Here is a 19,598-nt window from a genome sequence, read left to right on the forward strand (position 1 = left end):
TGTGTGTCTGTGTCTGTGTGTATGTGTCTGTATGTGTCTGTGTGTGTCTGTGTGTGTGTATTTGTGTGTCTGTGTGTCTGTGTGTGTGTGTATGTGTGTGTCTGTGTGTGTGTCTGTGTGTATATATGTGTCTGTGTGTGTATGTTTGTGTGTGTGTGTCTGTGTGTATGTGTGTGCCTGTATGTGTATGTGTGTGTATGTCTGTGTGTGTCTGTGTGTGTCTGTGTGTGTGTCTGTGTGTGTGCGTGCACGCAATTCAGATTACACGCATGCAAGCATGTCTAACCTCAGAGGTTGTTCCCATGAGAACCTCACGCCATGAGAGATGTTGGCTTTTGTTTTATAGAAGCCTAGAATACAGTATCTTCTGTCTACTCAGTCTCACCACAACAGCACAAGAGCAGCCACATGCAACACATAGTAGGAGCAGCCACACGCAGCACACAGTGTGTTCAATGTGACTTCATTCAGAAGAACTGGGATGAACCTGGCCACAGGCCAGACAGCCATGCCCACACTAACATACATGCTTTTGAGTGATAGGCTGGATCCTGCCTAGAGGCCAGATCATGACACCTGTACCAACACATTTGTTCTCAACCTGTACCGCACATTGAGAATCATGTGGAGCACTGTAAAAACAAAAACAGAACACCAGAATGCCAGAGTCACGCTCAGAGCATCTGGGGTAGCTCCCAGACACAGTGGCTTTTAAAAGTCCCCAGCTATTTCCAGCATTCTCCACAGATGTGTACCACAGACAATCTTTTTAGGATTGAAATGGGGCCTGCAATACTCCTCAAGTGATATTCAGTGATAAACTTTAATGAAACCAGGCAAGTGGAAGAGGAAAGTGCCCAGGCGAAATAAACCACGTGGCTGATGGTATGCATAGCAACCAAATGGCAATGTTTACCTAAGTGTGCTCAACCACTGTAGTTCTCCTGTTCATCTTAATGTACCCTTCTCCCCAGACCCTGTCTCCTTGCCTGACCCACTCCCTAGGTCAAGAACTCTGAGGCCAGGTAGTAAAGAAGAGATAGGTACAACCACCAGGGCAAGGACTGGACTCACCACAGTGCTGCTCATCGGAGCCGTCGGGGCAGTCCCTCAGCCCATCACAATGCTTGCTGGACGGTATGCATGTGCCGTTTGGGCAGTGGAATCCGTTGCACTTTTTCTCTGAAATTTAAGTCAATCACAGAAGAACAACAATGAAGAATCAGGCAGGTGCTCACACTTGTTGTCCAAGGGCAAGGCCACACCACCTCCAGGGTGGTTTGTTACTGGCTGGCAAAGTTACGAACTGACTATATATATATATATACATATATGTGTGTGTGTGTATATATATATACATATATATATTTGATCCTGAAGTTCCAAAAGCAGATGTGCATTCTATTTACATAACTCAAAAATAATGCATGAACAAAACTTCAGGCAGAGATTAGAAGAAGCAGAAATGTTACATTGTAACACATTGGACCAGCCCCTGGTATGGAGGGACTGCTCAACAAAAGGTGACATGAGGCTGAAGGAGATATATATATATATATTATAATATACATATATATATGTAATCTATATTACAGATAGATAATAATAATATAATATAATATAGATAATATATATATAATCTAGGATATCAACTATGTAAAAAAATAACAAGGTACAAAATATCATTTGTAGCATATAATGTGTATATGAGAGGTATAAAGAACACATGTGTCTTTGAATTTATAAACATACTTCATATACCAATGGAGTGTGTGCTAAAATATGTGACGGTGGTTAGTTTTGCTGCTGTGTGATCATCCCACATGTGCAGTTAGACAGACCGAGATGGCATCTGTGGGTCAGTCACTTCACATGCTCTTGAGAGGTGAGGTAAACAGGAAAGGTGTGGCAGTCGACCAGGTAAAGTGGCAGGCCCTACTAGCTGTCCCACAAGAATGCTAAGAAAGGTTAACATCATGTAGTAAGCACACAAATAGCAGTGCACACAAGTGGTATCACCATACATAACACGTAATTGTTTATACCGCATGTGTATATGACTGGCAGCACTATAGGCGTAATCATCCCAACACCGCCACAAGCCCACAAGTGACACATCCCACCATGATGCTAGGAGGCTTGGAGTCACTACCTGATAGAAACTTTACATCTCCTATGTCATCTTTAGGAGCATTGTAAACAAAGCCCATCACTGACTGAGACATCCTTATATAGCACATAGCTATATATGCACAGAATGTTTTTAAACATTCAAAAACACTGACCAATATGCAAACCCATTAAAGTATGGTTTCTTACAAGAGTGGGGCAGAAAGTATACAGACAGGGGTATGGGTTTTGGTGTTGGTGTGGGTGGGGGCCACTTTCACTCTAGACCCTTTTATGCTTTTTCTATTTTCAATTCCCTGACTGCACTATTAAAATAACCAATTATAGAAAGAAAGTAAATGAGTTTTGTAACATAAGACTCCACAGTTTGGCTTCTTTATTAGGCATAAGAATTAAGGATCATTCTTGATTAATACCACATGAATGCTGACAGTGCTATGAATATTAGTGGATTGTTTATTAAAAATACCTAGAAAAAATTCATTATATTTTTTATAGGAAAGAGAAAAGCTTCAGCAAACAGAAACAAAAGAGGACATGAGATCTGAGTTATTAAATTCAGGCTTTTGTATGCTCTACAAAACACTTAGCACCTTGATTCTTATTCTTCAGAAATCCCTTTTGGAGTATGTTTGCTTAGAGATGTTAAGAGCCTGGGGTTTCACAGGCATCTCTGGTGAAATTGAAACCAGAACTAAAGCATCCTATTGCCGACTCTGTTGCCCTAAGTCTCTCTGCCCTAAGCTGAGGAGCACTGCTAGAAGTGAAGGCAGTGTACCGCGGCACTTGCAGTATTTGAGAGCCCAGTACCTTGCTGTTGGTTCACTCTACAAAGACTAGATTCTAAGGCAAGGAAACGTGTTACAATTATTCCTAGAATATTAGTCAAAGAGCATCATTCAGATAGAGAAAAGGCCCACAAGCCTATGACTTGGGAAATTGCTTAATGCTGCTTTTGTAAAAAACCATCTTGGAAAGGGTTAGAACAGGAGAGAGGCACAGTCATAAAGTCCTGAAAATAAGTGGGATGAGGAAGTCATGAGGGGGGTGACCAGGAACGCGCAGCTCAGGATGGACAGACAGCACGTAAGATAATCTAGCAATGAAGGGAACCATGGGGAGGCATGGAGACCTCTGCCACCATGAGTCCATGCTGTACAAAGTGTCCCCCAAAATAGTGCAAAGGCAGAACGGGCCTTCTAAGGACATAGGACAGTTTGCTCCCTTAACAGTGAGAGTAGGATGCTCTCGAATGCCCAGCAAAGATCAACTGGGTAAACCAGATGATCACAACTAGTAGAAAATAAATATCTATCTTTCATAAAACTGATCACTCCAGGAAATGCAGGTATATGGAAAAGGGATCTGAAAGGAGAAGAGTGTGGAAGGGCTTACATGACGACATTTGATCCAAGTGACTCTATTTCTACGAAAATTCAGAAGGTCGGGCAAAGAAATGTTAACTATCTAGTAGAAAAAGTACTGTATACATGGTTCTATTACTCTGTGTGTGCGTGTGTGTGTGTGTGTGTGTGTATGTGTGAGAGAGAGACTGTTAACACAGAAGAACAAAATTTCACCTCCCGGCTCATTGGCTGCCCCTCCCCTTAATGACAGGCCCTAGGGAAGGGCCAGGGATCAGCCTTTACCACAGCTGACGGGATCTTCATCAGAACCATCCTGGCAATCCGCGTCACCGTCACATGCCCATCGCTGGGGGATGCAGTGGCCATTGTGGCACTGGAAGTTGGAGGCCTCACAGGTGTGGTAGATGGCTGCCAATGAAAAGAGAACAAAGTCATTCTTCTTTTTCCACCTTCCCCCATTAACTACCAGAAGAAAATTCTAGGCTAGATGTCAAGGTGGAGACTTTAACAGCAGCTGAGGTACAAGTCATTTTCCCTTAGTAATATCTTTGCTGCTAAAGAGACAGGTGAGGGCAGGAGGCAGGAGACCAGGGAGCCACTAAGAGTAGGGAACACTCAGAGATTGGGGGGGTGCTAGTCTCTCCATCACTATGTTCCAGCCAGTGATAGAGCATCATGTCTACCACACTCAGTTAGAAAGGGAAAAGAGGAGGCAGCGCTAGAGAAAAAGTCACTGCTATACACATGGCTCCTTCGCACAAGGGCCAAGGTCACCAAGAATTAAATTCAGAAATGTCTCAACAGGCATTGGCAGAGAATAGTGTGGCCTGAGTCAGTGGACAAGCCTAGGCACCCCCACAGAAAAGACTCCTCACAACAACGGAGCGTGTTACACAGGAGGAGCTGGCTCAAGAGATTAGGAAGCAGACAGTGGGGTAACAGCAGCAGGCAGTGTGTATCTACAGTGGGCCCTTCCTCTTCAGTGAGCTGCTACTGCACGCTCTCCCAGAAGGCTCCTCCCTACAGATGCCACAAGATGAGAGGTGCTGTGTGTTATCGCGAAAGGTTCTAGACTTTCCTCAGCAACTGTCTGGAGGCCTAGTGTCTTGAGCATTCTTCTAAGTTATGAAGTGACATGATTCTATGTAATTCTAAATGACACCACCCTGTTTGAAATGCAGAAACTTCCAGGCCCACGGAACACAAGGGATTCATTCATTCAGAATCTAAAAGGAAGCAAGCTGGGAACCAGGAAGGACCTGACACATTCAGTGTCCAGTACAATCACCTAAAGCAGTGATTCTCAACCATCCTAACACTGTGGCCCTTTAACACGGTTCATGCTATAGTAACCGCCCCAACCATAAAATTCTTTCATTGCTACTTCATAACTGCAATCTTGTTACTGTTATGAATTATAAGGCAGATATCGACCCCTGCGAAAAGGGTCATTCGAGCATCTAAGGAGTCACAGCCCACAGGTTGAGAACTGTTGACTTAAAAAAGAAGCTAGTGAGACAAAGAGATGCAGCTTTTCATTTGATTTTGGTTTACCCATTTATTTGTTTGTTCAATTTGAGTTAGGATCTCTCTATGTATCTTTGGCTGCCGGAGGAACTCACGGTAGATCAGGCTAGCTTTGAACATAACAGAAATCAACTTTTCTCTGCTTCCCAAATGCTGGGATTAAAAGCTGTACCACCATACCCAGCCTTACAGGTGCTGTTATAAACTAATGGCTTCATTTGCACATAAAAAGTCATTAAATATATCTCCAAATCTCAAAGGTTAGCTCAATACTTTGAGCTAACCTTTATAATCCTTTGTATCAACCCAAACCAGCAGTGTAATGGTCCTCCCAAGAAGAAACAGGAAGCTGTTTTTCATCTGTTCACTGCTGAAGGAAAGCCAGATGGTGTGTTGTTCACAAGTAACATAAAGAAGTACATAGTGGCCCCCTGATTTACAGGGAGTACACTTTAAGACATTGCATGGATATCCAGAACTTTAGATACTACTGATCACTGCATATATATGTCCTAACACATTCCTTATGATGTTTCAATCACAGAAATAGAATCCACAAATTAGTTAATAAGAATAAAAATTAAAAAAATAAAAATAATAATAATTAAAATAAAAATAAAAAACAAGTTAATAATAAAACAGGACAATTAGAGCATGGCTAATAAAACTCACTTACCATGTAAAGATTATTTATTTGTGGAATTTTCTATTTAACGTGTTTGGATAGGAGTAGGTCATTGGTAATACGTCGAACAGTAGAGAGTGAGAACGCAGGCAAGGAAATATTGTAACCTAGACAAGTTCCTTGTGGCTCCTGCTGTGTGAACGGACGTCCTCCCAAAAGAAGGAGAAAAACCACCCAGAGGGGACTGTTGAGAGCAAGCTACTGAGTTTTATCCAGTTCAGATGACGGGTGGTACACTGCTGGAGGGTTAGAAAAATGGCTCACGTCTGCCAGAATTCCCAGTGAACTGAAGGCTGCTCTTTTGCAATGCCCAGAAATACCCAGAACCTATTTCTTCAAACCATTTTGAAACACATACAATCCATTATCTGTCTTTTCATCTCTTTGAAGACCAAAGAAGCACGTATATAAGTCCGCAGGGATCTTTCAATGTTTACAAGCCAGGGCACTTAGAATCCATTAAACATCTTTTAAAATACACTCATGCTGAAAAGCGGAATCTATGAATGGTGCGTGTTACATGAGTCTCTGTCTAGCAAGAGCCATTACCTACACTCTGATTTATCGATGCTGAGAGTCCAACGTCTTCTAACCAGCCTCAGCCTGGCTCATTTTCACAGAGCATAAACTCACTTAAAGCTGTTACCTAGAGGATCTACCTGTTATTCAGCTTGTGCACTTTGTTTTTAATTGATTACAATTTCAGAGTTCCAGTAGGGTTTCCAAATGACAGCCTAGGAGGTGCGTCTGAGATCTCCAGATTGTAGCCCAGAGGCAGAGATCAGAAGGATTAATCAGCTTTCAGAATTTTACTCAACTGATCAGGCATGCCTGGAATGTATAGCCTTTTCCTTTTCAGGATTAAAAACTAAAATCTTCTGAGGAATTGACTAGTCCTCTGATTTTTAGTGTCTGAGAAATAATATATGCTCAAAAAGAAAAAAAACCTTCAGTTACCCAGATGGAGAGAGGCTGTAGCCTTTGGAGACTCAGGATGATGGGGGTATTCACTGCAACTGTGGGGTGAGTGGGGTGAGTATCTGAGGCATCCCACCAACTTCCTCTCAGGCTTTGATTTTCCCCAACTTATCAACATCAGTTGGAACACCTGATTAAAATCATTACCACATAAGTGGACCTAAACAGATGGATACTAAAATCTAAGGAGGAAGACCTCTGTCTCACTTCTTACAAACCACTGGACTGCGTGCGAAGTGCACTGGGGGGAAAGAAGTGTGACTAGAACTAAACTTGAATAATTAAAGATATAAAAAAAACATAAAGAGAACTAGGAAGAATTACAGGTTATCACTGAAAAATAACTAGATGTTTTAGACATAATATTTATTTATTTAAAAATTTATTCATTTAAAAAACATAGATGTTTTAGATTAAAAAAAAATCTATAGCCATAAAAATAAGAATTAGATTTAGCTGAAAAGAGAACTTAAGAAGTGGAAGGCAGCTCTAAAGAAGTAATTCAGAGTCAAGCTAAGAGTTCAAAGGAATAAACATAAAAACAGAAAGAGGGAGCCACAGGATGAGGCTGCCCAGGGAAGGGCTGAGAGCAGTGAGCCACAGGATGATGCTGCCCAGGGAAGGGCTGAGAATAGCGAGAAAGCCACAGGATGAGGCTGCCCAGGGAAGGGCTGAGAGCAGCGAGCCACAGGATGAGGCTGCCCAGGGAAGGGCTGAGAGCAGCGAGCCACAGGATGAGGCTGGCCAGGGAAGGGCTGAGAGCAGCAAGCCACAGGATGATGATGCCCAGGGAAGGGCTGAGAGCGGGGAGCCACAGGATGAGGCTGCCCAGGGAAGGGCTGAGAGCAATGAGCCACAGGATGAGGCTGCCCAGGGAAGGGCTGAGAGCAGCGAGTGAGCCATAGGATGAGGCTGCCCAGGGAAGGGATGAGAGTAGTTGCTGAGGACCAGAGACCGTCATGAACTACTTGACTGCAAGATCCAAGAACAGATGAAAAGCATAAATTCTCAGACCTTGAAAAGAAAACAAGTCTCGAAAGAAAATAGCTAAACTTTCATAACAATAAAAACTATAGAAACAAGGATGTCATCATTACAGATTCTCTGAGAAGAGAATTAAAATGAGCACAGGAGTCTATAAGAACTGCAATAATTCCATCGATAAAATTACAGGAAAATACTATAAATGGAGAAACCCAGCCTCATTTGAATCTGAGACTAAGGGCTAGCGACACATTAATACTCACGGAACCCTGAGATGACTTAGCAGACTCAGTGTTGTAAGAACCACTGAAACACACAAGACAATAGTTGGTAAAGTGACATACTGACAAATAAGTACAGCTACTCAAAGTAGTAAGGTGGGAGCAGGCAAGAGTGTTCAGCAGACGGAGGCACTCGCTGCCAGTCCTGACAACCAGAATTCAATCCCTGGGATCGGCATGGTAGAAGGGAAGAACTGACTCCTGCAAGTTGTCCTGTGACTTCTATACATCTTTACAGGTGTGTGCACTCGGGCCGTACACACACTAGGTAAATATTTAGATAGATAGATAGATAGATAGATAGATAGATAGATAGATAGATAGATAGATAGATAGACAGACAGACAGATAATTGATAGATGGTAATAATATATAATAGATAAATAAATGATAGATAAATAGATGGAAGATAGGTTATTGATAGTTAATAGAGAAATGGGTGATAGATAAACAGATGGTAGATAGGTGATTGATAGATGATAGCTACTAGATAAATAGATGATAGATGGATGGTAGATAGATAGACAGACAGATGATAGGTAGGTAGATAGAAATAAGTAATAACTGACTAATTTTAGATATTTATTTATTATTTATTAATTCATTTATTTAGAGGTGATGGGAATCAAACCTAGGGTCTCAATCATGCTGGGCAAATGTTGTATCACTGCCTACACTCCCAGCCCCAATGTTCAAAAATATCCAGTGTTTTTAAATACTGAATAGTTTACTAAGCATTTTAATTTTGGAATTGTGGGCAAAGATATAAAGTGCTTATGAGAGAAGAAGGATGTTACAAGTACAAAGAAATTCTTTCTAAAGTGAACATCGAAATGATTAAGATTTTTTAAAGGAATAAAGACCCCAAACAGACCCTGGGTAGCAAAGTAGTGGATGAGAATGAGAACATTCTCAACTCAGAAAGCACAGTGAGCTGAGTCCACCAGGACAGACCACCTGACCCATCCTCTTTGTCTTAAACCAATATATCAGGAAATGAAGTGTCACACCTATTGGCAGAATGAGCTCAAATCCACCCACCTTCCAACTATTTTGAGATGGCAAGAAGGAAATTCTATCTTAAAAGGGTTTGAAGAACCTTGGCTCAAGGTTGCCATTAAACAGCAAACAAAGTTGCATCGCTGTCTACAGAAAAGCACAGATCAGACCTGGAGCCTATGACACGCCCACCCATGGTTCTGAAGTGTTAATTCATTCCTGGCACAAGCTACTACAAGCTGGGTAATTCTAACAAGGCAGCACTAAAGAGGTGTTCAACCATGCTGCAATTTATATACTGAATGCCTGGGTGCACCCTTCTAACATGTTAACTAATTATCTAGCCTCTCCATGCTTCTGGGCTCATGGCAGCTCCTATGACAGTTTACATTTCCTTCCTCAGTAGGTCACACACACGGCACAGAAGAATGGTCCTGCATCCTTCTAGGGGAGACCACACCCGAAAGACATGTGGCCTTCTCAGGGCTGAGATTGGGAGACATTACTGAGCATCCTAATAATACACAGGGCCATTGTTTTAGAGTGCTCAGAACCAAATTTAATTCCAGCTTCTAAAGGAATCCAGGAATTAGGGAAAGTCATATAAAAACATAGGGTCCATCAAGAAGGATAGTAAGATGGATTTGTGTTCATTTCTCACAAAATTCCCAACTCAATGAACTACCCCATTCCCACAAACATTGACATTCAGTCATTCACAAAAATAATGTAGGCATGCATGAAACCAAGAGACGAAGTGGAACATAGCCCCTATCTTATCGCACCTAACACTCCTTTCCCACCCAAGATATTCCCAAGGATAAAATCCTACCTCAAAGAAATACAAGCCCAGTTTGCATTTTAACCCTTTTAGAGAACACTTAATAGTTTAGCTACTCAAACCATGGATTTGACAGCTCACATCCCATCTGTAACCAGTTCTAGAGGATGGGATGCCCTTCTCTGACCTTCTCTGAGGGCACTGCATACATATGGCACAAATACATACATGCAGGCAAAACACCAATACACATAAGATAAAAATAAATATTTAAAAAGGCATGGTTCTTAGACCAACAGTCAGTCTATATGAATGTTTTCTTATTTATCAGTCCTGAAGAGCTAAGAAGATGAATCCAGAATATAGATTTCCCCAGAATACTGCGGAGTTCTGTTCATAGCTCCTACCTCATTACACACAAGCTCTGAGGAAGGCTGACCTGGCTGTTTCTAATACAAATTCTCAGTGTCTAATTTCTATGCTCACTTATGGCCTAAATGCTAACTAGCACACAACTAAATAATCATTGTTTACTAGGTCTAGGAAGTACTGACCAGTACAGTTGGCTTCATCAGACCAGTCTCTACAGTCGTTGTCTCCATCGCACACCCAGGAGGACCTGATGCACATCCCAGAGCTGCAGTTGAACTCATCGCTGCGACACTGGTGCATCTCTGTAGGGAGAAAGCACAGCAGAGATTGGAGATGGGAGGCAGGGCATGCTCAGAACTCTACCTCTGAGGTTAGACATCTAAGAAGTCTGAAATGGGCACACGCCACCGATTGTTCAGACAGTGTAGACACAAAGACCTTCACCAGGAGCCATCCATCATGGATCATCCACAGACAGACATGGTGGACAGAAAGGCCTCAAACCAAGGATGTAAGGTCATCTAGAACAGTTCCCACCATGCATGTTGCAAATGGGTTCTAGATGTGCTAAGATCTAGAGACACTGAGAAAAAAATGACCTCTCCCATTTATCATGGCATTCTCTATGTACTCCACAAACATTTCTATACCTGTTATGAGACTAAAGTTATGATGAGGGAGGCCAGAGAGCAGAAGTTTTGAGCATCCAAGATCCTAGAGACACAGTCCATTGTTGAGGGAGAGCTGTGGGCTGCTCACTGGAAGATGCTCACCTCGAGGGAACTGGCTCTAGTGTTGAGACTGCTGAGGGAGGAGATAGAGCTCAGGACTTCCCTCGGGGATGCCCATGGCTTTGCTCTCCAAAAGGAACAGTTCCTGGGGCTAATAATGCAGTGCAGCTTGGACAAAAGAAGCAAGGATTCCCCATAATATCTGTTTTAGGTCCTGGGGAATCACAAAATCCCACTGAGGCCTGAACATACCACTACCCCCAAACCCCTACAAGGAATTCATCATTGGTGCAGCAGAACAAGAGACAGGAACTTTAAAAGGTGGTTAAGAACAGGATCCACGACTTCACTAAGGGAGAAGGCAGGCTCTCTTCACCACTTTTGCCTCCTAGGGATACGTTCTCTAAGTACCATATGATAGGCCAGCACTTCACAAGATGGTGAATCTGCTGGTACCTTGATCTGGAAACTCCAGATTCCAAGATGAGGAGAAATTAATCTCTACTGGTTTTAAGTCATATGGTTTAAGTTTATTATTATTTTTTTTTACAGAAGCCTAAAAGGATTGAGACAGAGAACTTCCAAGTGGAATTATCTTAAGCCTCAAAAAAAAAAAAAAAAAAAAAAAAGAACAGGAGGCGTGGAGTAGGTGACTGGCTCAGTGCAGTAGATGAAGGTACTTGCCATGTAAGCCTGACACCCTTCATTCCGTCCCACGGAGTGGCACCATTAGGAGGTGTGGCCTTGTTAAAGGAAGTACGTCACTGTGAGGGTGGGCTTTGAGACCCTCATCTTAACTGCCTGGAGGCCAGCCTTTCCTGTCTGCCTTTAGATCAAGATGTAGAACTTTTGGCTCCACCAGCCCCATGTCTGTCTCACACCACCATGCTTCCCACCTAGATAATAATGAAGTGAACCTCTGAACCTGTAAGCTATCCCCAATTAAACGTTGTCCTTTATAAGAACTGCTTTGGTCACAGCAATGGAAACCCTAAGACACCATGTAAAAGTGGAAAGAGAGAGCTCATGAGGTTGTCCTCTGACCTCCATATGTGTGCTCCGGTGCATGTACACACACACACATACACACGTCTCATGTACAGATTATCTAAAAGAGAAAACAGGATCCATTTCCCAGAATGGAAAACAAAGGCTGATCATGAATATGTGATGGAGGTGGGAGAAAACCACAAGTGTTTTCAGAGTAACGGAATGTGCATGAAAGACAGTGAAATGGCCCTACAAAAACTGAGCAGAGGAAAGATGCGACAGGCCCCTGATATGTGGGTAGAGGAGGGCATGCAGGTGGGAGATGCTAAGTCCCAAATTGTCCATCAGTAATTCTCAACTGCAGCCCACCCCATCCACTAGCACAGCCCTGAGAGCAGCATGAGGACCCTCCCAGGAACATTCCCTTACCACAGTGACTCTCATCACTGTTATCTCCACAGTCATCTTCAAGGTCACACTTATAGGAAAGCGGAATGCAAGTCCCTGACTCCTGGCACCGGAACTGAGTGTCTGCATCACAGATCGTCGTGGCTACAGTGAGGAAAAAAAAAAAAGAAAAAAGAGAGAGAGACACATTGACACATTTGTTACTATTGACACATTTGTTATATCCAGTTCATCCCATCCGGCTACAAAACTCCCCACCAGAGTAGCAGCTAAAACTAGAGGAAGGGAGGCTTTAGTTATAACAAGAACTACACCTGACCTCCTGGCAGAAACAAATCTCACAGGAACCCGAAACTCCCATGCAAGCTAGGTAAGGGCATGTATTTTCCAGGCCTGGATGTAGACAGAAATGGGGCCCAGAGCGTGAGACACTGCTCTCTGGCTGAGAGAGAAAGTACAGGGCTGAAAATCCTAACATCCTTCCAGCTTATCAAGCACTCTTCCTAAGCAAGCAACATAAACTCCGTTGTCCTTAAGGGATCTTTACCCTCTGTCCCCTACCAGTGGCTGTCACACATTGTACAGGTGAAAGGAGTGCACACCCAGAATCCTACAGCAGAAACAAGTGTTATATCTGTACTCAGTAAGGGCTGGGGTTAAAGTCCTCGCACTAACTCTCCCTAAGCTACAATTTCCTCTGTTGTAAGGAGAAGGTAAAGTAACTGTGCCACAATCAACCAGGACTCACTCTCCCATCTACAATCCTTATCCTTTGCACCCCACTCCCCTCTAATATCAACAGAGATGACTGCCACCTGGTGCCTTATCATGGATACAGAAGAATTCAGGGTTAGGGCCACACCCTATTGAGCAGATTGCAGAGGTAATGACTTCTAGAGGTGTCTCTCTTCTCCCTCAGCATCATAAGGATGGGTCTGAGTATCGATTCACTTACTCTCCTAAACAGAAACATTCCGGCTGATCCAGAAACCCTGAGCCCCTGGAGGGGGCGGGGGAGGCCCTGAGGAGAAATGAGGGAAGACTGTTCTCCAAGCTGTTAAGGAGCTGACACAGAGCCAAGCAGCATCCTGGAACAGAGGATGGAGGGTCCCAGTACAATAAAACACCAAACAGCAACATTGTTGCTAGATGTCCCAGCAGCTCTTATTTGAGCTTCCATTTCTTCTCAGTAATTGAGCTCCTAGTAGGAGGCAGGGAATGAATACAAAATGACAAGACTGCAGGGAGTCACATTCCTGTGAAAACCTGAGTGCCTGGCACTCACCCAGGTGGAGGAGTCTGTTTAACAGGGAGGAAAATGACTGACATTCCCTCCTAAGTCGCCTGCAAGCCCCCTCTGCTCTTCTCTTGCAGCTGACAGGATGGCTCAGCAGTCACTCCATGCCACAGCACCCTGCCACACCTACCATGTTCTACAACCTGGCCTGCAGACAAGGCTTTGCTTACCATCTGGATAAGCAGGACAGGCTTGTCACTCTTTGATAAGGAGAGGCCGTGAGAGACAGATCTGGCCCCTCTGTTTGGTTCCCAGGAGAGAGGTTTCAAATGCCTACCATTCTTTATCACCTCACCCCTGTCACATCCGACATGTGGAGACCTAAGCCAAGTGGGTTTAGATATGTGAGAAAGAGGGGAGCAAAGGTTGTCTAAGGGCAAGATGGGGTAGGGGTGTTCTCAACCTCAGCTGACAGACACCAAACCAGGAGGGCAGAGCCAGCCCCATACTTCACCCACTGCAGGGGTTCACACTGTGCAGAAATCTGTGAGACCAGTCACGGGGCTAGGGCTGTGGGAGGCCAGTGAGGCCAGTAGCCACCTGCACAAACACAGGGGTCATGATTTCTGTGCACAGACGGAGCTGTTAGGAGACCCTGAGCCCGGGGCACAGGAAAGCTAACTTACTTTTCTTTATTTCTGCTATGCCTAATGTCTGAACTATTTCCCACAGCCCTATATGGAATATTTCCCTTCCATTATCTCCTTTATGTACTTAATAATATTTATTAATGTTTTAAAAGAGCTTTGTCTATCCCCTCGCAAACATCACACCTTCCTGCAACAACATAGATAAATGAAAAAAGGCCTATTAAAAAAATAAAGACAACCAGAGGCACAAGCCTTTCCCAACCTGCCCCTTAAGATACACCTCTGCACCATGACAACACACCCCACAGAATCAATTAGTCAGGGCTCCTAAAGGCTCACAGGGAGGGAGGTGACAATCAGGACCTGTGTGGGTCCTTTGCATATGTGTTATGGTTGTATAGCTGGGTGTTTTGTGGGACTCCTAACAGTGGGAACAGGAACTGTCTCTTGATTCTTTTTCCTGCTTTTGGGAGCCTTTTCCTCCTACCGGGTGCCTAGGCCAGCCTTTATATGAGGGTATGTATCTGGCCCTACTATAACTTTTTATGCCGTGCTCTGTTTATACCCTTGGAAGGTCTGCTCTTTTCTAAAGGAAAATGAAGGAGGAGTGGATCTGGGGGGGAGAGGGGTGGCAGGAGGGACTGAGAGGACGGGAGGGAGAGGAAGTTGGTATTGGGATTATAATATAGGAGAGAAGAACTAATACAATCATGTCCCTAGATGGGACAAGCATTCACTGAGGTCAAGGAAAAATGGGAGTATATAAAAACTCATACAAAACTTCCAACAAGCCAAAGAGGGCAGGGAAGGGCATTGCAAGGCCCAGGTAAACCTAACAAGTTATGTTAGATGCAAACTAGATAAGCTTGCTAAAAAGCTGTTACCCATGTTAAGGCACATGGTATCCCAGCATGTGCTCCAGAGAAGGCCTACACACATCTGTCAGGGCCCACAGGCTTCCCTCGTCAACCTGCTCTACTGTTCAAATGGTGAAAGAGCCTCCAGGTAGCCAGATAGGAAAGACAAGCCTGCCATGGTCTCTGGGTTCCCTGCTTGCAGTCGGGTTCTCTCTCATCCAGTTCATTCTGCCCACTGTTTATCCTTCCAAAGGCAAGTCCTTGCCATAGCACGGGGGTGTTTCCCATCTGCTCGTCCAGTAACACCCACAAAACTGCTGATCTGGGTTATGCACCATATCCTACCTGCCCTATCGTCCACAGGAGTGGGAGCACGAGGCTCCGTTGTCATCACTCTACCTCTGCTCAGTGCTCCCCATACTCCTCAGATGCCCTCATCTGTGCATACGGGAGCTGACTTTCCCAGACAATATAGTTGCTCATCCTGGCACCCAGCACTCTATTGTACTGCCACTGGCTTCTCAGATACAAACTTCCCTACCTCCTGGAAGCCCAGCAAAGAGCCTGAGATAGAGGTGCTAAATAAGTATCAGTGAGAGTATGTCTTAATGAAGAAATTCAAAACCATTAAAACCAAATCTGGGAAAGGAGAGCTAAGGTTAAGTAGCTGTCTATCTCTAAGCCTGTAAAATGGAGTTGGACCTCAGAAGCGACTCAATGCAAAGGTCACTTGGAGACAACCTACGTACCAACATTCCTCCACATTCCAGGCCCTATGGCACTACTGACCAGTTATAACAATCTCTCTTCAGCCTGGCATGCACCTACATCACCTAAGAGAAGCAGCACAGGAGGCGACACCTGCTGCCTGGCTTTGAATGTCTGAGTGCTGAATTAACAAATCAAATTGTGTCATGCACCCCTGAGCTACCAGTGATGGCACCCAGTATTACAGTGCAGACACCAAGCTCATGATCCACATTATCCAGTCAGCTCAGTTTCAACCTTGAATGCTAAAGTATAAGTATCAATATGATTTAAATTTACATGTGTAATAAACTGATACATATCTACGTGTGGGGTTTTTGGCCAAATCCCATCCATGTAGATAAACACCATCATAGTGTCCAGCCAGAACCCCAAACGACAGGCCACCAGCCAGGCCCCTGAGCAATGAATGGTATCCTACGCCTGGAGACTCACGGCAATTTCTCTCGTCACTCATGTCTCCACAGTCATTGTCGAAATCACACCACCAAATGCTGTTGATACAGTTGCCGTTGCTGCAGCGGTACTGGTTGCGAAGGCAGGTGTTCTCTGTGCGGGGAGGAGGGGAGCCAGCGTTATTCTTACCCCTGGACCACAAAACTTTCTCTTCTCAGTTTCCTTTTCTCTTCCCCCAACTACATTCTGCGGCAGATGGGGAGGGGGAAGGGCCAAGTGCTCACGCATGCATAGGAGGCAGTAAACACTCGTGCATGCACACACACACACACACACACACACACACACACACACACCTCATGAGCCTTTTTCTTTCCTCTTTAAATGAAAACTGAAGGTGAGGCAGGCTGCAAGTGTGTGAAGGTGAGTACTATGAGAAAAAGGGAAAGGCTGACACTAACTGGGTCTCCTGGTGTCAAACGAATCTCACCATCAGCAGAAATAAAATATAAATTACACATAAACAATCCTTCAAGAGGCTGTGTCTACAGAGTATCAGACATACCCAGGCCATTCATCTACAGGTACAATATACACCTCATTGGCTCTGTGAACTCATGGCTTCCATGTTCAAGATTCAGCTAACCAAACATCAGAAATATGCAGGGGTGGGGAGTTGGGGGGACTTGCATCTGTACTGCACCTGGACAAACTTCGTTCTCCTTGATATTATTCCCTGAAGTGCAGTAGGTATGTATTATCAGTCTTCTAGAGGGGACTGAATGTATACAGCACGTTGGATATATGTTACATGTAAATCCTATGCACTTCTACAAAGGAAATCTATACAGCAGGTTACAAGCGAATCCTATGCTCTTATTCAAAGGACTTGAGGATCCATAGAATCTATTATCCACAGAAGTCATGGATTTTGGGTTAGGAAGGGTTGATTTTATGTAATTAGGCAATACTTACATATCCATGTAAACACTAATTCAATAAACAAGCAGCTTACTGAGATTTTATAATTTTTTTATTTTTATTTTACTTGTTTATTTATTTTGTCCCATGGCTTCTTTAAAGCAAGGACTTATAGAGGACATAAAAGCACTGTTCAGCACACTGGGTCAAGGACACCAGTGGCCTGTGTGGACAATCGAAAGCATTCCAAGTGGTGACCGGAGAAGCCTTTCTGCCCTCTTCTTATAATTTACTATTGACTTTCTTTCCAAATAGCTTTAAGATGCCATTCAGAGCATGAAAGGAAGCCTTCTGTTTCTGAGGGAGGGACGGTCATCTTCTCTCCATTTGTATTCCTTAGGGAAGCTGGCCAATAAAGCTTTCATTGTACACTTGCCTGCCCTGACCTCAGACAAGGATGGTTAGGATTGCAAAGTAAATATGACCTAGAGAATAAGGAAAAGACAGGAATTCAGCCATCAATCCACAAACTTCAGGCCAGACCACCTTTCCTGGGCACTGGCTGATAGGGATATGAGGCTAGAAACTGGGGGTTTGGGATTGGCAGGGTGGGGAACAAGATGGGGGGGTTGGGGATTCTGGGGGAACTAGGTAGGGGTTGTCAAGTCAGATTCTCTTTTTTTGAAAAAAAAATTATTCAAATTCAAACTGGCTAAAGACAAAAGCTCCTACTGTCATTGACTTGCTCACAGCTTGGAAGTCAAGACTTTTAGACCTCTGCCAACACTGATTTCAAACATCTGGGCCATTCCAAGCTCTGTGGTGGCAGATAGAGAGCGGTCTGCTCTGACACAGTTCAGCCAGTCATGTTTGGAAGGCGAGCTGCTCTGCAGTTGTGTAGAGGAGAGTGCACAGAACAAAAGGAAGTTGGGCCTGTGGGAAGCTGCATCAGTTGCCATCAATCTATAACCTTTATATGAACAGGCCAGGACTGCTGTGAGAGCCAGAGGCCTTACAACCTGGACCAGAATACCTCTTGGTATCTAGCAGGTATCATTTCCACTAGGACATTTTCTAATATCCAAAACCTAGGAAACACTGAGATCAGAAGGGGAGGAGAAAGACCGTAGGGAAAACCAGGGATGCACCTTCTTTGACACAGGTGTTGTTCTTCCTCTGATATCCATGAGGGCAGTCACACATCAGGTCCCCAGAGGGGAGGACACTGCTGGTCACACCTTCTGGACACCTGCAGCTTTTGCTGTTGTTGGCCTTAGGGAGACACAATAGACTGCAGGGCTGAGGAACGCAGGCATTGCTTCCTGGAGAGAAAACAGAGAAGCAGCACTTAGGTTAATACATGCCATGGGGCAGCCAGAGAACCTGAGCCACTGAAAATCATCTTACAGATGAAGCAGTGGGGACCTTAGAAAATCCCTGAAGCATCAACCACATTGATAAACCTCTGTTCAGAGGCCTAAGTCCTCACAGTGAGAGCTTCTCAATGACTTGTCTATAAGACTGTGTGGGCCTACGGGACTGGAGAAGATGGCTTAACAATTAAGAACATTTGTTGTTCTTGTAGAAGACCCAGAACAATCAGTCCTACCATGTATACTCCTTGGTTGGTGGTTGAGTCCCTAGGAGCTCTGAGGGTATACTAGTTCATTCATATTGTTGTTCATCCTAGGGGGCTGCAAACCCTTCAGCTCCATTGGTCCTTTCTCTAACTCCTTCATTGGGGATACATGGTAGGACTGATTGTTCTGGCAGCAAGTGTATAGTAGAGGATTGCAAAATCAATCATCAATGGGAGGAGAGGTTCTTGGCCCTGTGAAGGTTCTGTGCCCCAGTGTAGGGGAATGCCAGGGCCAATAAGTGGGAGAGGGCGGGGTGGCAGGCATGGGGATGGGGGAGGCAACAGGGGTTTGTTCTTGTTGCTTTTGTTTGTTTGTTTGTTTGTTTGTTCCTGGGAGGGGAAACTGGGAAAAGAAAAATCATATGACATGTAAATAAAGAAAACATCTAATTAAAAAAAAAAAAGAAGACCCAGGTTCCATTGCCAGCACCCACACAGTTCATAACCATCTCTAACTCCAGTTCTATGGTTTTGATGCCTTCTTCTGACCTCTGTGGGTACCAGGCAAGGTCGTGGCACACATTTTTACATGCAGACAAACACTCAAACACATAAAAATAAAGTTAAAAAGAGGGCTGGGGCTGCAGAACTAAGTTACGGTGGGCTTAGCAATCACCTGTTAAGTTGGAGTGACAGAGCATGGTGACCTACGGTGGTACACACAAGCCTAACCTGTGTAAGCCGCAGCTGTGCTGGGTCTGCCATTGTAGTCTGCAGACTCAGGATGCCAAAGGAGATGTGGACACGCTTCCCATCAGGAAAGGTGGTTTTGCAAACCCCTCTGCAGATAACCTGAGGGTTTAGGCAGATCTCCCAACTTAGACATCCTTTACTGTTAGGTTTCAAACATAGACAAACTTCTGAGGTTCCTATTTTACACATCAAAGTGGATACTGG

General features: G+C 44.1%; 1 protein-coding gene across 1 annotated transcript in view; it reads right to left on the reverse strand.

The window, feature by feature from the left end:
• The window catches only part of Sorl1 (sortilin related receptor 1), a 163,470-nt gene that overhangs the window by 41,942 nt on the left and 101,930 nt on the right, over positions 1 to 19,598 (reverse strand). The window contains exons 22-27 of the mRNA XM_031345625.1: positions 18,211 to 18,384; positions 16,181 to 16,294; positions 12,255 to 12,377; positions 10,287 to 10,406; positions 3,780 to 3,905; positions 1,075 to 1,182 (exon numbers count right to left, since the gene is read on the reverse strand). Coding sequence (XP_031201485.1) covers positions 1,075 to 1,182; positions 3,780 to 3,905; positions 10,287 to 10,406; positions 12,255 to 12,377; positions 16,181 to 16,294; positions 18,211 to 18,384 — 765 coding nt within the window. The remainder of the gene's footprint in view (positions 1 to 1,074; positions 1,183 to 3,779; positions 3,906 to 10,286; positions 10,407 to 12,254; positions 12,378 to 16,180; positions 16,295 to 18,210; positions 18,385 to 19,598) is intronic.

This window comes from Mastomys coucha, unplaced genomic scaffold (assembly GCF_008632895.1).
Source record: "Mastomys coucha isolate ucsf_1 unplaced genomic scaffold, UCSF_Mcou_1 pScaffold23, whole genome shotgun sequence".
NCBI lineage: Eukaryota > Metazoa > Chordata > Mammalia > Rodentia > Muridae > Mastomys > Mastomys coucha.